This window comes from Argopecten irradians, chromosome 8 (assembly GCF_041381155.1).
Source record: "Argopecten irradians isolate NY chromosome 8, Ai_NY, whole genome shotgun sequence".
Taxonomy (NCBI): Eukaryota; Metazoa; Mollusca; class Bivalvia; order Pectinida; family Pectinidae; genus Argopecten; species Argopecten irradians.
The window spans coordinates 26,326,574-26,350,374 of record NC_091141.1 but is presented as its reverse complement, the minus strand read 5'-3'; the positions used below and the strand labels follow the sequence as shown (position 1 = coordinate 26,350,374).

Below are 23,801 nucleotides of genomic sequence, written 5' to 3'. Positions count from 1 at the left end.
ATCACGGAACTACAAAATGTATCCTATGTAACAAAGCAATCATTCCTTCCTCCTACGATGAATGACATCAGAACACTTACGGTAAAGAGTAATGTCTCTAAAATAATTGTCTGAAATGATACATTCAACCGGCAACCCGACGATAATTACTCCCGAATTAACGCTATCACCAGGTTACCCGATGATAACTCACGAAATGACGTTATCACCCGACTACCCGAAAATGTCTCCTGAAATAACGTCATTACCCGCCTATCCGACGATAAATCACGAAATAACGCCATTACCCGCCTACCCAATAAAAACTCCCGAAATGATACTTCAACACGGGTACCCGACTTATCTCTAGAAAAAGTATCTCTGCCCGACTATACCTCCGGAAATATTGCTATCCGACTACGTCTCCTAAAATAGAATGCACTCGCTGCCCGTCAAGATCTCCAATTTACCTGACTACCGCAATATACCCCCGTCCATCCGGCTACTTGACTACACCTTTCAAGATTAACACCTGTGACCGTGGCCTTCGATTATAAAACTCCCATCACGACAACTTCACTCGCTACCCGACCGACTATAAATCTGCCAATTACCCGACTACCCGATTATATCTCCCATTCACCCGACTACCGGTTATATCTCCCATTTACCCGACTACCGATTATATCTCCCATTTACCTGACTCTATCTCCCATTTACCTGCCTTTATCTCCCATTTACCTGCCTTTATCTCCCATTTATCCAACTACCCGATTATATCTCTTATTTATCCGATTATATCTCTTATTTACCCGATTATATCTCTTATTTACCCATTTAAATATCTCATTTACCCTATTATATCTCTTGATTTACCCGATTATATATCCCATTTACTCGACTATATATCACATTTACTCAACTACATCTCCCATTGATCCGACTACCCGATTATATTTCTCATTTACCCGACTTCCCGACTACACCTCGCAATTTAACGCCTTAGACCGGGTACCCGTCTATATTTGCAGAGTCCCGACCATTTTCTCTGACTACATGCTAGACACAACTGTACCGTGGTTTGAGTGTGAAGTAATTAGAGACACGCCATTCATTAACTGCGTAAACATGACCGGACCAGGCATGGTTAGTGTATCTCAGCAGTATGGCAGTAATTACACAGAGGAAGTAAGGTCATCACCAACCAGCAAACACACTGGGTTTCTTAATAAGTCCTGATCTATACATAATTATAAGTACTGGAGTAGGTATGCTACATAATAGCACAGGGACCCGACACCTAGTATGTACATATAGCACAGGGACTCGAAACCTGTGCTACATAAACACACACAGGGACCCGACACCTAGTATGTACATATAGCACAGGGACTCAAAACCTGTCAAATACCATCAAACACACACAGGAACCCGACACCTAGATTGTACATATAGCACAGGGACTCAAAACCTGTCAAATACCATCAAACACACACAGGAACCCGACACCTAGATTGTACATATAGCACAGGGACTTGAAACCTTTCAAATACCGTCAAACACACACAGGAACCCGACACCTAGTATGTACATATAGCACATGGACTTGAAACCTGTCAAATACCATCAAACACACACAGGAACCCGGCACCTACTATATACATATAGCACAGGGACTTGAAACCTGTCAAATATCATCAAACACACACAGGAACCCGACACCTAGTATGTACATATTTTATAGGGACCTAAAACTTGTGTTCTGAAACCAGGGTATTAACCAGTAAAATACGATCAGATCTAACACCTAGGCCTGATACGTCTGATACCTAGAGTTTTAGAATAAATAACAGTGTATTCTGCAAACACAGGGATCTGAGAATTAGTTATAGGTTATATAATCATGGACCCACCAGAGTGCCCTAAGACCATATATAGTACCATGTAGCGTATGCTTTTGATCGTTTTTTAATCTAGACCTCTTAAACGTCTAAAAATGGTCTTAGGGCACTCTGGTTGGTCCATGATTATATAATCTGTAACTAATTCCCAGATCCCTGTGTCTGCAAAGGCATATGACACCAATTATTTACAAACATTATATACCACAGGGACTTGGAACACGTTATTTAGCCATCGAAATCCCACCAGACCTACTTATGCTGTAACTCAGGTCCCTGTGTATACAGCATGCAACTCACTACAATACCGTGCAATTTTACTTAGTATCAGTACATTTACACGACACCTAGATTGATTGGCTGGACCATAGACATTTGCGGACATAAAAAATAATCTGACAGCATGTCTTGGTAATAATCACTTCAGAAAATACTACCAAGACATATCTTAAAATATCTTTAATAAAAACAAAATCTGTGCGCCTGTGGTTGGAACAAGTCGTTTGTACGTGAAGTATTCATAGATCTGGTGATTACATATTGTTTTCAGACGAGCATTGACTAAGCCATCATAGGCTGCTATCACAATGTGCAGGTTCGTCAGAATTTATAATTGGAAAAATACTTTTGCCAACGAAAACGGCTCAGATGCTTGTACCATCAGACCTAAAACACAGGGGCCTGTTACGTTGGGTTTTAGTTGCATCATGAGATTCTACACAAATGCGTATAATCTACATAATAACACAGAGACCGATAACTGTGTTCACTGTTATTAGCCAGGAAATGCCACCAGTCTATAAACACACAGGAACCTGATACTTAGGCTTTAGTAACACAGGGTCCTGAAACCTGTGTGCACCAGACCTATCACATCGGCGCCCACTCTACATAAAACACTCAGGGGTCTGATTCTTATGGGTTTACCCCTAAGATTCAGACCCCTGTGTGTCTAAATACAAGATAATATATATCCATATACCACAGGGATTTGATACCTGATATTATGCAAAATACAAAGGTGTAAAACATTACATTGTGTGCTTCTTGCGTGGAATATAAAACAGACTTGATTCACAGATATGAAATCAGCAAACTACCATCGATACTTTATAGTCTACAAGACTCGCTACCTAGACATTAAGGCTATACAACTTCCTGAAGCTTAGTTTGTAATCATTATAACATCACAGGGGCCTGACTCTTCGTATGTAAATATATAGGGTTTTCTAACCTTAATAAATAATCTAGAACACCAAGTTCCTCTCTTCGTAAGCATGAAGTCAACATAATAACACAGGGTCCTGCTACCTAGGTCCGATATCAACATTGACACAGGGTCCTAATACATAGGTCTGATATCAACATAATATCACACTTATCCTGCTACCTAGGTATGATGTCAACATAATACCACAGGGTCCTGCTACCTAGAGTGACATAGAGATACAGTGGTAAATCCCGCCGGACATAGCGATATAGTGATAGGTCCAGTCAGACATAGAGATACACTGGTAAGTCCATTCAGACATAGAGATATAGTGGTAAGTCCCGTCAGACATAGAGATACACTGGTAAGTCCCGTCAGACAAAGAGATACACTGGTAAGTCCATTCAGACATAGAGATATAGTGGTACGTCCCGTCAGACATAGAGATATAGTGGTAAGTCTCGTCAGACATAGACATATAGTGGGAAGTCTCGTCAGGCATAGAGATACAGTGGTAAGTCCCGTCAGACATAGAGAAACAGTGGCAAGCCCGTCAGACATAGAGATACAGTGGGAAGTCTCGTCAGGCATAGAGATACAGTGGTAAGTCCCGTCAGACATAGAGAAACAGTGGCAAGCCCGTCACACATAGAGATACAGTGGTAATTCCCGTCAGACATAGAGAAACAGTGGTAAGTTCAGTCAGACATAGAGATACAGCGGTAAGTCCCGTCAGACATAGAGATACACTCTTAAGTCCAGTCATACATAGGGATACAGTGGTAAGTCCAGTCAGACATAGAGATACAGTGGTAAGTCCAGTCAGACATAGAGATACAGTGGTAAGTCCCGTCAGACAAAGAGATACAGTGGTAAGTCTCGTCAGACATAAAGATACAGTGGTTAGTCCCGTTAGACATAGAGATACAGTGGTCATACAGTCAGACATAGAGATACAGTGGTAAGTCCCGTCAGACATAGAGATACAGTAATAAGTCCCGTCAGACATAGAGATACAGTGGTAAGTCCCGTCAGACATAGAGATACAGTGGTCTTACAGTCAGACATAGAGATACAGTGGTAAGTCCCGTCAGACATAGAGATACAGTGGTAAGTCCCGTCAGACATAGAGAAACAGTGGTAAGTCCCGTTAGACATAGAGATACAGTGGTAAGTCCCGTCAGACATAGAGAAACAGTGGTAAGTCCCGTTAGACATAGAGATACAGTGGTAAGTCCCGTCAGACATAGAGATACAGTGGTAAGTCCCGTCAGACATAGAGATCCCGTCAGACATAGAGATACATTGGTAAGTCCCGTTAGACATAGAGATACAGTGGTAAGTCCCGTCAGACATAGTGAAATAGTGGTAAGTCTCGTCAGACATAGAGATACAGTGGTCATACAGTCAAACATAGAGATACAGTGGTCCTACAGTCAGACATAGAGATACAGTGTTAAGTTCCGTCAGACATAGAGATACAGTGGTAAGTCCCGTCAGACATAGAGATACAGTGGTAAGTCCCGTCAGACATAGAGATACAGTGGTAAGTCCGGTAAGACATAGAGATACAGTGGTAAGTCCCGTCAGACATAGAGAAACAGTGGTAAGTCCCGTTAGACATAGAGATACAGTGGTAAGTCCCGTCAGACATAGAGAAACAGAGGTAAGTCCCGTTAGACTTAGAGATACAGTGGTAAGTCCCGTCAGACATAGAGATACAGTGGTAAGTCCCGTCAGACATAGAGATACATTGGTAAGTCCCGTTAGACATAGAGATACAGTGGTAAGTCCCGTCAGACATAGTGATATAGTGGTAAGTCTCGTCAGACATAGAGATACAGTGGTCATACAGTCAAACATAGAGATACAGTGGTCCTACAGTCAGACATAGAGATACAGTGGTAAGTCCCGTCAGACATAGAGATACAGTGGTAAGTCCCGTCAGACATAGAGATACAGTGGTAAGTCCCGTCAGACATAGAGATACAGTGGTAAGTCCCGTCAGACATAGAGACATAGAGATACAGTGGTAAGTCCGGTAAGAAGTCCCGTCAGACATAGAGATACAGTGGTAAGTCCCGTCAGACATAGAGATACAGTGGTAAGTCCCGTCAGACATAGAGATACAGTGGTAAGTCCCGTCAGACATAGAGATACAGTGGTAAGTCCTGTCATATATATAGGTCCTAGTGGTTAGTCCCGTCAGCCATAGAGATACAGTGGCAAGTCCCGTCAGACATAGAGAAACAATGGAAAGTCCTGTCAGACATAGGGATACACTGGTAAGTCCCGTCTGACATAAATATACAGTGGTAAGTCCCGTCAGACATAGGGATACAGTGGTAAGTCCTGTCATACATTGGGATATAGTGGTAAGTCCAGTCAGACATAGAGATACAGTTGTAAGTCCTGTCTGACATAGAGATACAGTGGTATGTCCGGTCAGACATAGAGATATAGTGGTAAGTCCTGTCATACATAGGGATATAGTGGTAAGTCCCGTCAGACATAGATATACAGTGGTAAGTCCTGTCAGACATAGATATACAGTTGTAAGTCCTGTCAGACATAGTGATACAGTGGTATGTCCCGTCAGACATAGAGATACAGCGGTAAGTCCTGTCAGACATAGAGATACAGTGGTTAGTCCCGTCAGACATAGAGATACAGTGGTAAGTCTCGTCAGACATAGAGATACAGTGGTTAGTCCCGTCAGACATAGAGATACAGTGGTTAGTCCCGTCAGACAGAGAGATAAAAAGTGAAAAATCCCGTCAGACATAGAGATACAGTGGTTAGTCCCGTCAGACATAGAGATAAAGTGAAAAATCCCGTCAGACATAGAGATACAGTGGTTAGTCCCGTCAGAGATATAGGCCCTAGTGGTAAGTCCTGTCAGACATTGAGATTTAGTGGTAAGTCCCGTCTGACATAGAGATACAGTGGTAAGTCCCGTCAGACATAGAGATACAGTGGTAAGTCCCGTCATACATTGAGATACAGTGATAAGTCCTGTCAGCCTGTCACATAGAGATACAGTGGTTAGTCCCGTCAGACATAGAGATACAGTGGTAAGTCCCGTCATACATAGAGATACAGTGGTGAGTCCCGTCAGACTTAGAGATACAGTGGTAAGTCCTGTCATACAAAGAGATACAGTGGTAAGTCCCGTCTGACATGTCCCGTCTGACATAGAGATACAGTGGTAAGTCCTGTCATATATATATATATAGGACCTAGTGGTTAGTCCCGTCAGTCATAGAGATATAGTGGTAAGTCCGTCTGACATAGAGATACAGTGGAAAGTCCAGTCAGACATAGGGATTCAGTGGTAAGTCCGGTCAGAGATATAGGGCCTAGTGGTTAGTCCTGTCAGACATTAAGATATAGTGGTAAGTCCGTCAGACATAGAGTTATTGTGGTAAGTCTATCAGACATTTAGGTATCGGTTTACCCATCAGACAAAAATAAAGGTGGTATATTGGAATTGTACTACTAGCATTTTGTACTTACTTTAATTTATAGTAGCAGACCTGCTCAGTGTTAAGGGGTCCCATCTCCTGAACGCCGTTCGTAATGATATCCACGATGTCATGAATAGAACACAACCCAATAAACGTAACACTTGGTCCTATATCGGCCGTAAAGTTATAAAACCTGAACACATATGTTGGAAATGACTATAATAAAGAAATTCCAGTGTGGTTTGAACGGGCACACCTTTACCACTAGTTACCATATCGCCCACCAGTCCACTACCAGACTGGAATGCGCGTGCTGAAACCTGGTCCTATCAATGCTTCGCACGCGCAAAAGCGCGAGGGATAGAACTAATGGTGTGTGACGTCACGCGCAATGATACCTACCAATGTACGTGTAGTGTTGAGTAATTTAGTGTTGCTCGCTGCTCTTGGCCCGAGGTCAGAGCATGGCCGGCCTCACTAAGTCATAGACCCCTTTCTCATGTATCAACGGTCACTCGGGACTTGGCTTCTGGACACCAGCTGCCCTCTCCTCCATTACTAATCCGCTTACTGCCTGACGCTGCACCCCCGGTTATTACAGGGCTAGCTTTAAATTACTGCTCGGGCTGTATCTTACAAAGTTTGTGGAGGAAGAGCGAGAAAAAACGCCGCTGTAATTACATGTAAACTCTGCCTCGTTTTAATAACAGGAACACTCCGACACGCTCCCCATTCTAACGGTAGTTTAATAAAAACACACAACATAAAATGTTTGGCGAGCTTTCTCGTGGGTAGACAGATAGATACACCATAGTTATATAATAGTCTTAATGATAAGAACTCTCGGAGATATTTCAATGGATTTATCATGGTAAGATGGCGATACCGTTATTTTTGTGACTGGATGTACAAAGCCGAGTGAGATTACGGCACAGAGCTGGGCAGCTTTTGAATGCGTTACTGTAATGTGGTATGAAATATCATTGTTCTTGGCGGTAAAGCGAAGTAATAGCTATGATCAAACAGCATATAATGTATGATACCGCTTCTGACGCGGCATTGATGTACGACAAAAACGGACTGAATCTCCCGAGTTATATAGCAATGCGTCTACAAAAATCATATCATTAGGTGTAAAATTGATGTATAACAATACTTTTAAAGGCAAGTTTTAGCGAGTTTGATATTTCAGACATAGCCATAAATGTAAGATCACATAACTGATGATGCAGTTAAAACTTTCAATTCCATTCTTTTTATAAGGCAGACGAAATTCTGCTCGGATGCCACTTGCGAACTGAGATTATCATATGACGTTACATATTGATAATAACGTCATAAGTAAATTTGGCGCAACAATTTTATTTTTAGCCAAACATGAATTGATAATTTTGAAGAGTCGCAAAAGTAATTAACTTACTGTTAAATACTACACGTATCATCAACTTCTGAACAATTTGATGAAAATAGATAAAATGTTAATTTTCATAACGCAGGTCGTCTTATGTTATTTGTCACAATAGACTTTTACAATAATAACACTTTATTATGCCATGACGACATTGCTATACGGGCAAGCTAGCTACGTTATAAAATTATCACGCATGTTTATTATACCCGGATTTCCATAAGAATATTTTCATTTATAAAATAGAAGTTGGACAATACACTTTACAAAAAAGACAAAAGACAATAAAACACGTCTACACGTTCCCCACGTTCCCCACGTCTACACGTCTACACGTTCCCCACGTCTACACGTTCCTCACGTCTACACGTTCCCCACGTCTACACGTCTACACGTTCCCCACGTCTACACGTTCCCCACGTCTACACGTCTACACGTTCCTCACGTCTACACGTTCCCCACGTCTACACGTCTACACGTTCCCCACGTCTACACGTCTACACGTTCCCCACGTTCCTCACGTCTACACGTTCCCCACGTCTACACGTCTATACGTTCCCCACGTCTACACATTCCCCACGTTCCCCACGTCTACACGTCTACACGTTCCCCACGTCTACACGTTCCCCACGTCTACACGTCTACACGTTCCCCACGTCTACACGTCTACACGTTCCCCACGTCTACACGTTCCCCACGTCTACACGTCTACACGTCTACACGTTCCCCACGTTCCCCACGTCTACACGTTCCCCACGTTCCCCACGTCTACACGTTCCCCACGTCTACACGTCTACACGTTCCTCACGTCTACACGTTCCCCACGTCTACACGTCTACACGTTCCCCACGTCTACACGTCTACACGTTCCCCACGTTCCTCACGTCTACACGTTCCCCACGTCTACACGTCTACACGTTCCCCACGTCTACACGTCTACACGTTCCCCACGTTCCTCACGTCTACACGTTCCCCACGTCTACACGTCTACACGTTCCCCACGTCTACACGTTCCCCACGTCTACACGTTCCCCACGTTCCTGGTCTAGACATGTTTGCATTACATATGCACTGATATACAATAGTGTAGTCCGCACAGTTGGAACAGTACTACCAGTAGAAGATAGAGACTCTTTGTTTATTTGTACGAGCGATTGTTATGCGTCATGAACTGATGTACGAAATAATGGAAACCCTTTTACTGTCGATATTTGAAGCCCATTAACGATTGCCATCAAACGACGGGATAGCTGTTGTTATCAAGATTTGGTCAAAAGTTTCGGAACTTGTTTACTTCACTATCCTCTATCATAACAGATTGTTTTGATACAGTCATACCCGTGGATAAAACGTTTTCAGGGATTCTATACAAATAAACACGCTTACTACCCCGATATTGTTGATTGACAACCGGAAGTGGCAATGACGTCATAAATGGTACGGAAGTGCTGTAAAGCGAAATTAAAACAACATATTTACATAATTTAACAAATGTGACAGATTAACATCAACAAAAGGCCAAACTAAAAATTTAAATGAGATGCAGTCGGAAACGTATGTTCTGGATTTTCTCGTTCAAAATAAGAAAATATCAAATGTACGCTATTTAAAGACCCACTTATACCATTCCGAAACAAAACAAAAACGTTCAGCTATTGCACTTCGCGGCTCTCCAAATATATCGATCTCGTTTTATTTTCCCAATTAAAAATGAAAAGCCGTTTCGGACAGATAAAGTTGTTCTACAGTTAAGCATCAAGCCATCTTGACAAAGAAAAGCGTTTTTTAACGATGAGCTAATCCATAAGAAAAAATAACCATTTTGACACACGATTAAAAACCATACTCTACATGGTGCTATATACGAGCCTGGATTCTGCAACTTCGTCTCAGACAAGACTGGCTCAAGTTTGGATTCCACTACTTTGTCTCAGCCTAGAATGGCTCTCAAGTGTCTACAGCATCGCCTCAGGCAGTTTGGATTTCAAACAAGACTTGATCAAGTTTGGATACGATTCTACAGTTTCGTCTCTGGCAGTTTGGATCCCAAAGCTTTGCTTTAGACAAAACTAGCTTCATGCCGCTGGATGCTACAGCCGTGCCTCTAGCAGTTGGATCCCAAAATCTTTGCTTCAGACAAGACTTCTTCAACTTTGAATTTATACAACCATCGGTTATCCTAAATGCAGTGCATTGCATTTGTGTTTGAATCATGTCTACTGTATTATGACATAATCTGAATTCATCATCACTCTTTTATATGCATTAAACCTAGACTCTAAATAACAAAATTTGCTTGTCAAAAGATGATGTCATACATGTATACTCTCAGCGTACATGATTACGACCTTAATCAGGATTAATCAGATTTTAAATGCAATTCGATTATGAAGAAGCTAAGGTAGTGCACTTATTGATGAATCCCTGTATTCATAATTATGGTTACATATATGTATGTATATCAGTAATATTCAGAAAATACCATTTGTACAATTATATCTAGTACACTATACCTGGCGTGGCAATCACGTGAATAACATAACTGCTAAAACGTCATGTATGACGATAAATATCAGTTCCAGATGAACTTATATTGCCCATGTCGTATGAAATAAACTGCGATACTGAAGAATGCCTCCATCTTTCTCCTTGATTCTTTCCTTTTGACAAATAGCCTTTTTTATCATGTTTACTTAGCGATAGGTTAAGTGTTCAAGGACGTATACAAACGTATACCATGCCTCGTTAATTTTAATCCCTTTGAATGTCCATTTATTTAAGTCTCAAGTGAGGTTAACGTTACCTTTAGAAAAGTCCTTCAACTTCTAAATATAGCGTATCGCGATAATATAACTATAACCTCTTTCAAGAGGGCACACGTGCCCGTGTCCTACACGTGTCGAAATACACTTGTTACAAACCTTAAGAGTGGTTATTAGGATTGAGGATGATTGTATAAATATTCGAGTTTTAGATTGTTGTATTCGGTTTTTAGGGTGACTGTATGGGTGTGAGGGTTGTTGTAGATTGGGTGTGAGAATAGTGGTATATACGGTGTGAGGGTGATGATATATTCGGTGTGGGGGTGTTTGTATATTTGGTGTGATTGTGATTGTAATTTCGGTGAAAGAGTGATTGTATATTCAGTGTGAGTCTGATTGAATATTCAGTGGAAGGGTGATTGCATATTAAGTGTGAAGGTGGTTGTATATTCAGTGTGAGGGTGTTTGTATATTAAGTGTGAGGGTGATTATATATTCGGTATGAGGGTGATTGTATATTGGGTGTGAGGGTGATTGTATATTGGGTGTGAGGGTGATTGTATATTCAGTGTGAGGGTGATTGTATATTGGGTGTGAGTCTGATTGAATATTCAGTGGAAGGGTGATTGCATATTAAGTGTGAAGGTGGTTGTATATTCAGTGTGAGGGTGTTTGTATATTAAGTGTGAGGGTGATTATATATTCGGTATGAGGGTGATTGTATATTGGGTGTGAGGGTGATTGTATATTGGGTGTGAGGGTGGTCGTGTGTTCGGTGTGAGGGTGGTTGTATATTGGGTGTGAGGGTGATTGTATATTGGGTGTGAGGGTGATTGTATATTACATGTAGTGTATATATAATCTGTGTGAGGGTGGTTGTATATTTGTGAGGTGATTGTATATTGGATGTGTGAGGGTGATTGTATATTGGATGTGAGGGTGATTGTATATTGGGTGTGAGGGTGATTGTATATTCGGTGTGTAAGGGTGGTTGTATATTCGGTGTGAGGGTGGTCGTGTATTCGGTGTGAGGTTGGTTGTATATTGGGTGTGAGGGTGATTGTATATTGAGTGTGAGGGTGATTGTATATTGGGTGTGAGGGTGATTGTATATTGGGTGTGAGGGTGGTTGTATATTGGGTGTGAGGGTGGTCGTGTATTCGGTGTGAGGGTGGTTGTATATTGGGTGTGAGGGTGATTGTATATTGGTGTGAGGTGATTGTATATTGGGTGTGAGGGTGATTGTATATTGGGTGTGAGTGATTGTATATTGGGTGTGAGGTGATTGTATATTGGGTGTGAGGGTGGTTGTATATTGGGTGTGAGGGTGTGTTGTATATTCGGTGTGAGGGTGGTTGTATATTGGTGTGTGAGGGTGGTTGTATATTGGGTGTGAGGGTGATTGTATATTGGGTGTGAGGGTGATTGTATATTGGGTGTGAGGGTGATTGTATATTGGGTGTGAGGGTGATTGTATATTCGGTGTGAGGGTGGTTGTATATTCGGTGTGAGGGTGGTTGTATATTGGGTGTGAGGGTGGTTGTATATTGGATGTGAGGGTGGTTGTATATTGGGTGTGAGGGTGATTGTATATTGGGTGTGAAGGTGATTGTATATTGGGTGTGAGGGTGGTTGCATATTGGGTATGAGGATGGTTGTATATTGGATGTGAGTGTGTATTTGTATATTCGGTGTGAGGAGTAGTTGTATATTCAGTGTGAGTTGAATATATTGGGCATGAGGGTGGTTGTATATTGGGTGTGAATGGGTGGTTGTATATTGGGTGTGAGTGTATTTGTATATTCGGTGTGAGGGTGGTTGTATATTGGGTGTGAGGGTGGTTGTATATTGGGTGTGAGGGTGGTTGTATATTGGGTATGAGGTGGTTGTATATTGGGTGAGTGTGATTGTATATTGGGTGTGAGGGTGTTGTATATTGGTGAGGTGTGATGTATATTGGGTGTGAGGGTGGTTGTATATTGGGTGTGAATGATGGTTGTATATTTGGATGTGAGTGTGATTGTATATTCGGTGTGAGGGTGTTGTATATTCGTGTGAGAGTGATTGTATATTGGGTGTGAGGGTGGTTATATTGGATGAGGTGTATATTGTGGAGGTGATTGTATATTGGTTGTGAGGGTGATTGTATATTCGGTGTGAGGGTAGTTGTATATTGGGTGTGAGGTGTGTTGTATATTGGGTATGAGGGTGTTGTATATTGGGTGTGAGGGTGATTGTATATTGGGTGTGAGGGTGATTGTATATTGGGAATGAGGGTGATTGTATATTGGATGTGAGTGTGATTGTTTATTTGTTGTGAGGGTGATTGTATATCGGATGAGGGTGATTGTATATTGGGTGTGAGGGTGATTGTATATTGGGTGTGAGGGTGGTTGTATATTGGATGTGAGGGTGGTTGTATATTGGGTGTGAGGGTGGTTGTATATTCGGTGTGTGAGGGTGTGATTGTATATTCGGTGTGAGGGTGATTGTATATTGGTGTTGGGTGATTGTATATTCGGTGTGAGGGTGATTGTATATTGGGAATGTGAGGGTGGTTGTATATTGGTGTGAGGGTGGTTGTATATTCGGTGTGAGGGTGGTTGTATATTGGGTGTGAGGGTGGTTGTATATTGGATGTGAGGGTGGTTGTATATTGGGTGTGAGGGTGGTTGTATATTGGTGTGAGGGTGGTTGTATATTGGGTGTGAGGGTGGTTGTATATTGGGTGTGAGGGTGATTGTATATTGGGTGTGAGGGTGTGATTGTATATTGGGTGTGAGGGTGGTTGTATATTGGGTGTGAGGGTGGTTGTATATTGGATGTGAGGGTGGTTGTATATTGGGTGTGAGGGTGGTTGTATATTGGTGTGAGGGTGTAATTGTATATTTGGGTGTGAGGGTGATTGTATATTGGGTGTGAGGGTGATTGTATATTGGGTGTGAGGGTGGTTGTATATTGGTGGTGAGGGTGGTTGTATATTGGGTGTGAGGGTGTTGTTGTATATTGGGAGTGAGGGTGGTTTATATTGGGTGTGAGGGTGGTTGTATATTGGGTGTGAGGGTGTTGTATATTGGGTGTGAGGGTGGTTGTATATTTGGGTGTGAGGGTGATTGTATATTGGGTGTGAGGTGATTGTATATTGGGTGTGAGGGTGGTTGTATATTGGGTGTGAGGTGTGTATATGGTTAGGGTGTATATTGGGTGTGAGGGTGGTTGTATATTTGTGAGTGGTGATTGTATATTGGGTGTGAGGGTGATTGTATATTGGGTGTGAGGGTGTTGTATATTGGGTGTGAGGGTGATTGTATATTGGGTGTGAGGTGGTTGTATATTGGTGTGAGGGGTGTTGTATATTGGGTGTGAGGGTGTTGTATATTGGGTGTGAGTGTGGTTGTATATTGGTGTGAGGGTGATTGTATATTGGGTGTGAGGGTGATTGTATATTGGGTGTGAGGGTGGTTGTATATTGGCGAATGAGGGTTGTTTATATTGGGTGTGTGAGGGTGATTTTGTATATTGGGTGTGAGTGTTGTTGTATATTGGGTTGTGAGGGTGATTGTTGTATATTGGGTGTATATTGGATATGAGGTGATTGTATATTGGGTGTGAGAGTGGTTTTATATTGGGTGTGAGGGTGGTTGTATATTGGGTGTGAGAGTGATTGTATATTGGGTGTGAGGGTGTGTTGTATATTGGGTGTGAGGGTGGTTGTATATTCGGTGTGAGAGTGGTTGTATATTGGGTGTGAAGTGTGAGGGTGATATATTGGGTGTGAGATGGTTGTATATTGGGTGTGAGGGTTGTATATTGTTGAGTGGTTGTATATTGGGTGTGAGGATAGTCTGTTTACAGGTCCCTATACGATAGTCTGTTTACAGGTCCCTATACGATAGTCTGTTTACAGGTCCCTATACGATAGTCTGTTTACAGGTCCCTATACGATAGTCTGTTTACAGGTCCCTATACGATAGTCTGTTTACAGGTCCCTATACGATAGTCTGTTTACAAGTCCCTATACGATAGTCTGTTTACAGGTCCCTATACGATAGTCTGTTTACAGGTCCCTATACGATAGTCTGTTTACAGGTCCCTATACGATAGTCTGTTTACAGGTCCCTATACGATAGTCTGTTTACAGGTCCCTATACGATAGTCTGTTTACAGGTCCCTATACGATAGTCTGTTTACAGGTCCCTATACGATAGTCTGTTTACAGGTCCCTATACGATAGTCTGTTTACAGGTCCCTATACGATAGTCTGTTTACAGGTCCCTATACGATAGTCTGTTTACAGGTCCCTATACGATAGTCTGTTTACAGGTCCCTATACGATAGTCTGTTTACAGGTCCCTATACGATAGTCTGTTTACAGGTCCCTATACGATAGTCTGTTTACAGGTCCCTATACGATAGTCTGTTTACAGGTCCCTATACGATAGTCTGTTTACAGGTCCCTATACGATAGTCTGTTTACAGGTCCCTATACGATAGTCTGTTTACAAGTCCCTATACGATAGTCTGTTTACAGGTCCCTATACGATAGTCTGTTTAAGTCCCTATACGATAGTCTGTTTACAGGTCCCTATACGATAGTCTGTTTACAGGTCCCTATACGATAGTCTGTTTACAGGTCCCTATACGATAGTCTGTTTACAGGTCCCTATACGATAGTCTGTTTACAGGTCCCTATACGATAGTCTGTTTACAGGTCCCTATACGATAGTCTGTTTACAGGTCCCTATACGATAGTCTGTTTACAAGGTCCCTATACGATAGTCTGTTTACAGGTCCCTATACGATAGTCTGTTTACAAGTCCCTATACGATAGTCTGTTTACAGGTCCCTATACGATAGTCTGTTTACAGGTCCCTATACGATAGTCTGTTTACAAGTCCCTATACGATAGTCTGTTTACAGGTCCCTATACGATAGTCTGTTTACAGGTCCCTATACGATAGTCTGTTTACAGGTCCCTATACGATAGTCTGTTTACAGGTCCCTATACGATAGTCTGTTTACAGGTCCCTATACGATAGTCTGTTTACAGGTCCCTATACGATAGTCTGTTTACAGGTCCCTATACGATAGTCTGTTTACAGGTCCCTATACGATAGTCTGTTTACAGGTCCCTATACGATAGTCTGTTTACAGGTCCCTATACGATAGTCTGTTTACAGGTCCCAATACGATAGTCTGTTTACAGGTCCCTATACGATAGTCTGTTTACAAGTCCCTATACGATAGTCTGTTTACAGGTCCCTATACGATAGTCTGTTTACAGGTCCCTATACGATAGTCTGTTTACAGGTCCCTATACGATAGTCTGTTTACAGGTCCCTATACGATAGTCTGTTTACAGGTCCCTATACGATAGTCTGTTTACAGGTCCCTATACGATAGTCTGTTTACAAGTCCCTATACGATAGTCTGTTTACGAGGTCCCTATACGATAGTCTGTTTACAGGGTCCCTATACGATAGTCTGTTTACAGGTCCCTATACGATAGTCTGTTTACAAGGTCCCTATACGATAGTCTGTTTACAGGTCCCTATACGATAGTCTGTTTACAGGTCCCTATACGATAGTCTGTTTACAGGTCCCTATACGATAGTCTGTTTACAGGTCCCTATACGATAGTCTGTTTACAGGTCCCTATACGATAGTCTGTTTACAGGTCCCTATACGATAGTCTGTTTTACAGGTCCCTATACGATAGTCTGTTTACAGGTCCCTATACGATAGTCTGTTTACAGGTCCCTATACGATAGTCTGTTTACAGGTCCCTATACGATAGTCTGTTTACAGGTCCCTATACGATAGTCTGTTTACAGGTCCCTATACGATAGTCTGTTTACAAGGGACCTATACGATAGTCTGTTTACAAGTCCCTATACGATAGTCTGTTTACAGGTCCCTATACGATAGTCTGTTTACAGGTCCCTATACGATAGTCTGTTTACAGGTCCCTATACGATAGTCTGTTTACAGGTCCCTATACGATAGTCTGTTTACAGGTCCCTATACGATAGTCTGTTTACGGTCCCTATACGATAGTTGTTTACAGTCCCTATACGATAGTCTGTTTACAGGTCCCTATACGATAGTCTGTTTACAAGTTTTTGTCCCTATACGATAGTCTGTTTACAGGTCCCTATACGATAGTCTGTTTACAGGTCCCTATACGATAGTCTGTTTACAGGTCCCTATACGATAGTCTGTTTACAGGTCCCTATACGATAGTCTGTTTACAGGTCCCTATACGATAGTCTGTTTACAGGTCCCTATACGATAGTCTGTTTACAGGTCCCTATACGATAGTCTGTTTACAGGTCCCTATACGATAGTCTGTTTACAGGTCCCTATACGATAGTCTGTTTACAGGTCCCTATACGATAGTCTGTTTACAGTCCCTATACGATAGTCTGTTTACAGGTCCCTATACGATAGTCTGTTTACAGGTCCCTATACGATAGTCTGTTTACAGGTCCCTATACGATAGTCTGTTTACAGGTCCCTATACGATAGTCTGTTTACAGGTCCCTATACGATAGTCTGTTTACAGGTCCCTATACGATAGTCTGTTTACAAGTCCCTATACGATAGTCTGTTTACAGGTCCCTATACGATAGTCTGTTTACAGGTCCCTATACGATAGTCTGTTTATAGGTCCCTATACGATAGTCTGTTTACAGGTCCCTATACGATAGTCTGTTTACAGGTCCCTATACGATAGTCTGTTTACAAGTCCCTATACGATAGTCTGTTTACAGGTCCCTATACGATAGTCTGTTTACAGGTCCCTATACGATAGTCTGTTTACAGGTCCCTATACGATAGTCTGTTTACAGGTCCCTATACGATAGTCTGTTTACAGGTCCCTATACGATAGTCTGTTTACAGGTCCCTATACGATAGTCTGTTTACAGGTCCCTATACGATAGTCTGTTTACAGGTCCACTATACGATAGTCTGTTTACAGGTCCCTATACGATAGTCTGTTTACAGGTCCCTATACGATAGTCTGTTTACAGGTCCCTATACGATAGTCTGTTTACAGGTCCCTATACGATAGTCTGTTTACAGGTCCCTATACGATAGTCTGTTTACAGGTCCCTATACGATAGTCTGTTTACAGGTCCCTATACGATAGTCTGTTTACAGGTCCCTATACGATAGTCTGTTTACAGGTCCCTATACGATAGTCTGTTTACAGGTCCCTATACGATAGTCTGTTTACAGGTCCCTATACGATAGTCTGTTTACAGGTCCCTATACGATAGTCTGTTTACAGGTCCCTATACGATAGTCTGTTTACAGGTCCCTATACGATAGTCTGTTTACAGGTCCCTATACGATAGTCTGTTTACAAGTCCCTATACGATAGTCTGTTTACAGGTCCCTATACGATAGTCTGTTTACAAGTCCCTATACGATAGTCTGTTTACAGGTCCCTATACGATAGTCTGTTTACAGGTCCCTATACGATAGTCTGTTTACAGGTCCCTATACGATAGTCTGTTTACAGGTCCCTATACGATAGTCTGTTTACAGGTCCCTATACGATAGTCTGTTTACAGGTCCCTATACGATAGTCTGTTTACAGGTCCCTATACGATAGTCTGTTTACAGGTCCCTATACGATAGTGTGTTTACAGGTCCCTATACGATAGTCTGTTAAACAGGTCCCTATACGATAGTCTGTTTACAGGTCCCTATACGATAGTCTGTTTACAAGTCCCTATACGATAGTCTGTTTACAGGTCCCTATACGATAGTCTGTTTACAAGTCCCTATACGATAGTCTGTTTACAGGTCCCTATACGATAGTCTGTTTACAGGTCCCTATACGATAGTCTGTTTACAGGTCCCTATACGATAGTCTGTTTACAGGTCCCTATACGATAGTCTGTTTACAGGTCCCTATACGATAGTCTGTTTACAGGTCCCTATACGATAGTCTGTTTACAGGTCCCTATACGATAGTCTGTTTACAGGTCCCTATACGATAGTCTGTTTACAGGTCCCTATACGATAGTCTGTTTACAAGTCCCTATACGATAGTCTGTTTACAGGTCCCTATACGATAGTCTGTTTACAGGTCCCTATACGATAGTCTGTTTACAAGGGACCTATACGATAGTCTGTTTACAGGTCCCTATACGATAGTCTGTTTACAGGTCCCTATACGATAGTCTGTTTTAAGGTCCCTATACGATAACCTGTTTACAGGTCCCTATACGATAGTCTGTTTACAGGTCCCTATACGATAGTCTGTTTACAGGTCCCTATACGATAGTCTGTTTACAGGTCCCTATACGATAGTCTGTTTACAGGTCCCTATACGATAGTCTGTTTACAGGTCCCTATACGATAGTCTGTTTACAAGTCCCTATACGATAGTCTGTTTACAGGTCCCTATACGATAGTCTGTTTACAGGTCCCTATACGATAGTCTGTTTACAAGTCCCTATACGATAGTCTGTAAATATACAAGCCCCCATACGATAGTCTGTTTACAGGTCCCTATACGATAGTCTGTTTACAGGTCCCTATACGATAGTCTGTTTACAGGTCCCTATACGATAGTCTGTTTACAGGTCCCTATACGATAGTCTGTTTACGAGGGACCTATACGATAGTCTGTTTACAGGTCCCTATACGATAGTCTGTTTACAGGTCCCTATACGATAGTCTGTTTACAGGTCCCTATACGATAGTCTGTTTACAGGTCCCTATACGATAGTCTGTTTACAAGTCCCTATACGATAGTCTGTTTACAAGTCCCTATACGATAGTCTGTTTACAGGTCCCTATACGATAGTCTGTTTACAGGTCCCTATACGATAGTCTGTTTACAGGTCCCTATACGATAGTCTGTTTACAGGTCCCTATACGATAGTCTGTTTACAGGTCCCTATACGATAGTCTGTTAGATCTGTTTACAGGTCTCTATACGATAGTCTGTTTACAGGTCCCTATACGATAGTCTGTTTACAGTCCCTATACGATAGTCTGTTTACAGGTCCCTATACGATAGTCTGTTTACAGGTCCCTATACGATAGTCTGTTTACAGGTCCCTATACGATAGTCTGTTTACAAGCCCCATATACGATAGTCTGTTTACAAGGGACCTATACGATAGTCTGTTTACAAGCCCCATATACGATAGTCTGTTTACAGGTCCCTATACGATAGTCTGTTTACAGGTCCCTATACGATAGTCTGTTTAACAGGTCCCTATACGATAGTCTGTTTACAGGTCCCTATACGATAGTCTGTTTACAGGTCCCTATACGATAGTCTGTTTACAGGTCCCTATACGATAGTCTGTTTACAGGTCCCTATACGATAGTCTGTTTACAGGTCCCTATACGATAGTCTGTTTACAGGTCCCTATACGATAGTCTGTTTACAGGTCCCTATACGATAGTCTGTTTACAGGTCCCTATACGATAGTCTGTTTACAAGTCCCTATACGATAGTCTGTTTACAGGTCCCTATACGATAGTCTGTTTACAAGTCCCTATACGATAGTCTGTTTACAGGTCCCTATACGATAGTCTGTTTACAGGTCCCTATACGATAGTCTGTTTACAGGTCCCTATACGATAGTCTGTTTACAGGTCCCTATACGATAGTCTGTTTACAGGTCCCTATACGATAGTCTGTTTACAGGTCCCTATACGATAGTCTGTTTACAAGTCCCTATACGATAGTCTGTTTACAGGTCCCTATACGATAGTCTGTTTACAGGTCCCTATACGATAGTCTGTTTACAGGTCCCTATACGATAGTCTGTTTACAGGTCCCTATACGATTGTCTGTTTACAAGTCCCTATACGATAGTCTGTTTACAGGTCCCTATACGATAGTCTGTTTACAGGTCCCTATACGATAGTCTGTTTACAGGTCCCTATACGATAGTCTGTTTACAGGTCCCTATACGATAGTCTGTTTACAAGTCCCTATACGATAGTCTGTTTACAGGTCCCTATACGATAGTCTGTTTACAGGTCCCTATACGATAGTCTGTTTACAGGTCCCTATACGATAGTCTGTTTACAGGTCCCTATACGATAGTCTGTTTACAAGTCCCTATACGATAGTCTGTTTACAGGTCCCTATACGATAGTCTGTTTACAGGTCCCTATACGATAGTCTGTTTACAGGTCCCTATACGATAGTCTGTTTACAGGTCCCTATACGATAGTCTGTTTACAGGTCCCTATACGATAGTCTGTTTACAGGTCCCTATACGATAGTCTGTTTACAGGTCCCTATACGATAGTCTGTTTACAAGTCCCTATACGATAGTCTGTTTACAGGTCCCTATACGATAGTCTGTTTACAGGTCCCTATACGATAGTCTGTTTACAGGTCCCTATACGATAGTCTGTTTACAGGTCCCTATACGATAGTCTGTTTACAGGTCCCTATACGATAGTCTGTTTACAGGTCCCTATACGATAGTCTGTTTACAGGTCCCTATACGATAGTCTGTTTACAGGTCCCTATACGATAGTCTGTTTACAGGTCCCTATACGATAGTCTGTTTACAAGTCCCTATACGATAGTCTGTTTACAGGTCCCTATACGATAGTCTGTTTACAGGTCCCTATACGATAGTCTGTTTACAGGTCCCTATACGATAGTCTGTTTACAGGTCCCTATACGATAGTCTGTTTACAGGTCCCTATACGATAGTCTGTTTACAGGTCCCTATACGATAGTCTGTTTACAGGTCCCTATACGATAGTCTGTTTACAGGTCCCTATACGATAGTCTGTTTACAGGTCCCTATACGATAGTCTGTTTACAGGTCCCTATACGATAGTCTGTTTACAGGTCCCTATACGATAGTCTGTTTACAGGTCCCTATACGATAGTCTGTTTACAGGTCCCTATACGATAGTCTGTTTACAGGTCCCTATACGATAGTCTGTTTACAGGTCCCTATACGATAGTCTGTTTACAGGTCCCTATACGATAGTCTGTTTACAAGTCCCTATACGATAGTCTGTTTACAGGTCCCTATACGATAGTCTGTTTACAAGTCCCTATACGATAGTCTGTTTACAGGTCCCTATACGATAGTCTGTTTACAGGTCCCTATACGATAGTCTGTTTACAAGTCCCTATACGATAGTCTGTTTACAAGTCCCTATACGATAGTCTGTTTACAAGCCCCATATACGATAGTCTGTTTACAGGTCCCTATACGATAGTCTGTTTACAGGTCCCTATACGATAGTCTGTTTACAAGTCCCTATACGATAGTCTGTTTACAGGTCCCTATACGATAGTCTGTTTACAGGTCCCTATACGATAGTCTGTTTACAAGTCCCTATACGATAGTCTGTTTACAGGTCCCTATACGATAGTCTGTTTACAGGTCCCTATACGATAGTCTGTTTACAAGTCCCTATACGATAGTCTGTTTACAGGTCCCTATACGATAGTCTGTTTACAGGTCCCTATACGATAGTCTGTTTACAGGTCCCTATACGATAGTCTGTTTACAGGTCCCTATACGATAGTCTGTTTACAGGTCCCTATACGATAGTCTGTTTACAGGTCCCTATACGATAGTCTGTTTACAGGTCCCTATACGATAGTCTGTTTACAGGTCCCTATACGATAGTCTGTTTACAGGTCCCTATACGATAGTCTGTTTACAGGTCCCTATACGATAGTCTGTTTACAAGTCCCTATACGATAGTCTGTTTACAGGTCCCTATACGATAGTCTGTTTACAGGTCCCTATACGATAGTCTGTAAATATACAAGCCCCCATACGATAGTCTGTTTACAAGCCACTATACGATAGTCTGTTTTCAGGTCCCTATACGATAGTCTGTTTACAGGTCCCTATACGATAGTCTGTTTACAGGTCCCTATACGATAGTCTGTTTACAGGTCCCTATACGATAGTCTGTTTACAGGTCCCTATACGATAGTCTGTTTACAGGTCCCTATACGATAGTCTGTTTACAGGTCCCTATACGATAGTCTGTTTACAAGTCCCTATACGATAGTCTGTTTACAGGTCCCTATACGATAGTCTGTTTACAGGTCCCTATACGATAGTCTGTTTACAGGTCCCTATACGATAGTCTGTTTACAGGTCCCTATACGATAGTCTGTTTACAAGTCCCTATACGATAGTCTGTTTACAGGTCCCTATACGATAGTCTGTTTACAGGTCCCTATACGATAGTCTGTTTACAGGTCCCTATACGATAGTCTGTTTACAGGTCCCTATACGATAGTCTGTTTACAGGTCCCTATACGATAGTCTGTTTACAGGTCCCTATACGATAGTCTGTTTACAAGTCCCTATACGATAGTCTGTTTACAGGTCCCTATACGATAGTCTGTTTACAGGTCCCTATACGATAGTCTGTTTACAGGTCCCTATACGATAGTCTGTTTACAGGTCCCTATACGATAGTCTGTTTACAGGTCCCTATACGATAGTCTGTTTACAGGTCCCTATACGATAGTCTGTTTACAGGTCCCTATACGATAGTCTGTATACAGGTCCCTATACGATAGTCTGTTTACAAGTCCCTATACGATAGTCTGTTTACAGGTCCCTATACGATAGTCTGTTTACAGGTCCCTATACGATAGTCTGTTTACAGGTCCCTATACGATAGTCTGTTTACAGGTCCCTATACGATAGTCTGTTTACAGGTCCCTATACGATAGTCTGTTTACAGGTCCCTATACGATAGTCTGTTTACAAGGTCCCTATACGATAGTCTGTTTACAAGTCCCTATACGATAGTCTGTTTACAGGTCCCTATACGATAGTCTGTTTACAGGTCCCTATACGATAGTCTGTTTACAGGTCCCTATACGATAGTCTGTTTACAGGTCCCTATACGATAGTCTGTTTACAGGTCCCTATACGATAGTCTGTTTACAGGTCCCTATACGATAGTCTGTTTACAAGTCCCTATACGATAGTCTGTTTACAGGTCCCTATACGATAGTCTGTTTACAGGTCCCTATACGATAGTCTGTTTACAGGTCCCTATACGATAGTCTGTTTACAGGTCCCTATA

At 41.8% G+C, this 23,801-nt stretch overlaps 2 protein-coding genes across 6 annotated transcripts in view; both read right to left on the bottom strand.

Moving 5' to 3' along the window:
• LOC138329994 (myosin light chain kinase, smooth muscle-like) overlaps positions 1-7,177 on the bottom strand; it is a 38,344-nt gene extending 31,167 nt beyond the window's left edge. For 2 of the 5 annotated variants that reach the window (XM_069277315.1, XM_069277320.1), the window contains exon 1: positions 6,607-6,895. In XM_069277315.1, the coding sequence (XP_069133416.1) occupies positions 6,607-6,650 (44 nt within the window). In that variant the 5' untranslated portion in view covers positions 6,651-6,895. Of the gene's footprint in view, positions 1-6,606; positions 6,897-6,959 lie in introns of those variants that run through there. The other 3 variants (XM_069277316.1, XM_069277317.1, XM_069277319.1) reach the window with 3 other exon arrangements.
• LOC138328834 (mucin-19-like) lies at positions 4,498-6,286 on the bottom strand. The gene is made up of 2 exons (XM_069275562.1): positions 5,312-6,286; positions 4,498-4,968 (listed from the first exon to the last, which is right to left on the bottom strand). The coding sequence occupies exons 1-2, from the start codon at positions 6,284-6,286 to the stop codon at positions 4,498-4,500; spliced, it is 1,446 nt and encodes a 481-aa protein (XP_069131663.1).
• Positions 7,178-23,801: the final 16,624 nt, after the last annotated feature.

Bases quoted from the DNA above. Each gene is read 5' to 3' on its own strand.
- LOC138328834 (XM_069275562.1), bottom strand. From the start codon at position 6,286: ATGTCAGACGGGACATGTCAGACGGGACTTACCACTGTATCTCTTTGT. The intron at 4,969-5,311 runs GTATCTCTATGG...GTCTGACTGTAG, and splicing joins GTCTGACGGGACTTGCCACT to GACCACTGTATCTCTATGTT.